Genomic DNA, 1,155 nt, shown 5'->3' with positions numbered 1-1,155 from the left:
GGGATCTGGACCAGTCCTGAAAACAGCAACCCCCCACCATGTATGGTTTAGGCTGTAGTATCAGTTTTAGGTGGAGAAGAAGCATAAGAAACCTTGGGAAACGAATAGGGTTCCAAAGCTGAATCCCAGCCCCCTTGGGATTGAACCCTAAATATGTATAATCTGACAGTATTTTTCCAACAAGACACGCAGATTTTTTTTCACCCAAGCTGAGTATTTAACCAGACCATGGTATATTGAATTTTAAATTACTGCGTGGCAGAGAAACTGCAATAATGATCCGCAACTAGTTAAGTATTAAATTAAAATAGTATTCCTATTTCCACAACATGTATAGTATACATTATAGTTAGCCTCAGAGGATATGCCTCCAGGCAGTGAATGTAAGTTGAAGAAATGTCCCAAGACATGTACAAATGCATGCATAAGAATGTGTTTTAATCTAAATTGTAATACGTTGAGGAAAACATCAATACCTGGCTGAAAAACAGACAAACTACCGTCGGTGTGTCCAAATACCAATTTGCCCTTCTTGTTGGGATGCCATCTGAAGAGACAGATGTCAGAAAGGAAGGAGTGGGCTTCTTTATGTACTGTAACCCCAGGGTCAAGCCCTCCATATACCCAAATATATAGTGGACCACGTTGGGAGACAAACGCCACGCCATCAGTTAAGTTCCAGCACCAACTTACTGATGCAGGGACACCTGTGAAAGAAAGAAGACACTGTAATACTTTATGGAGGGGAGAGCAGTGCAGTAGTCTTACACTCCAGTGTGCCAATAAAACCTGGTGTAGATCATCCATCAACCTTTAGTATTGTCCAGTCTTGCTACAGCCTTTTGTTCCGACACGTTCCATACGATGAGCAGGTTATCAGCAGAGGCTGATGCAAACAGATCAGGGTTGTCAGGACACCAACTGATGGCTGTTATGGTCTTCTTGTGCTCTGACATGATGGACCTCAACTTAAATTCATTGTACTGCTGGTCCAACTAAAACAAGGAGAGAGAGAGTTAATGACAAGGAAAAAAAAAAAAAGGGGAAATGCAGATTTTATCCTTATTTTGAAGGTTCAGTTGAGTGATTCAGTTCTGTCCTTGACTGTAGGCACTTGAAACAAAAGGAAAAGAGAAAAAAAAAAATATTAAAAAA

General features: G+C 40.6%; 1 protein-coding gene across 5 annotated transcripts in view; it reads right to left on the bottom strand.

Annotated features, from left to right (window-relative positions):
- wdr17 (WD repeat domain 17) overlaps positions 1–1,155 on the bottom strand; it is a 116,455-nt gene that overhangs the window by 102,906 nt on the left and 12,394 nt on the right. For all 5 annotated transcript variants that reach the window (XM_032538013.1, XM_032538028.1, XM_032538036.1 and 2 more), the window contains exons 3-4: positions 812–995; positions 477–707 (exon numbers count right to left, since the gene is read on the bottom strand). In XM_032538013.1, coding sequence (XP_032393904.1) covers positions 477–707; positions 812–995 — 415 coding nt within the window. The remainder of the gene's footprint in view (positions 1–476; positions 708–811; positions 996–1,155) is intronic.

The sequence above is a fragment of the Etheostoma spectabile genome, chromosome 2 (genome assembly GCF_008692095.1).
Source record: "Etheostoma spectabile isolate EspeVRDwgs_2016 chromosome 2, UIUC_Espe_1.0, whole genome shotgun sequence".
In the NCBI taxonomy this organism is placed as follows: Eukaryota; Metazoa; Chordata; class Actinopteri; order Perciformes; family Percidae; genus Etheostoma; species Etheostoma spectabile.
Note: the sequence above shows the minus strand (reverse complement) of the source record. Positions and strands in the feature narration are given on the sequence as shown.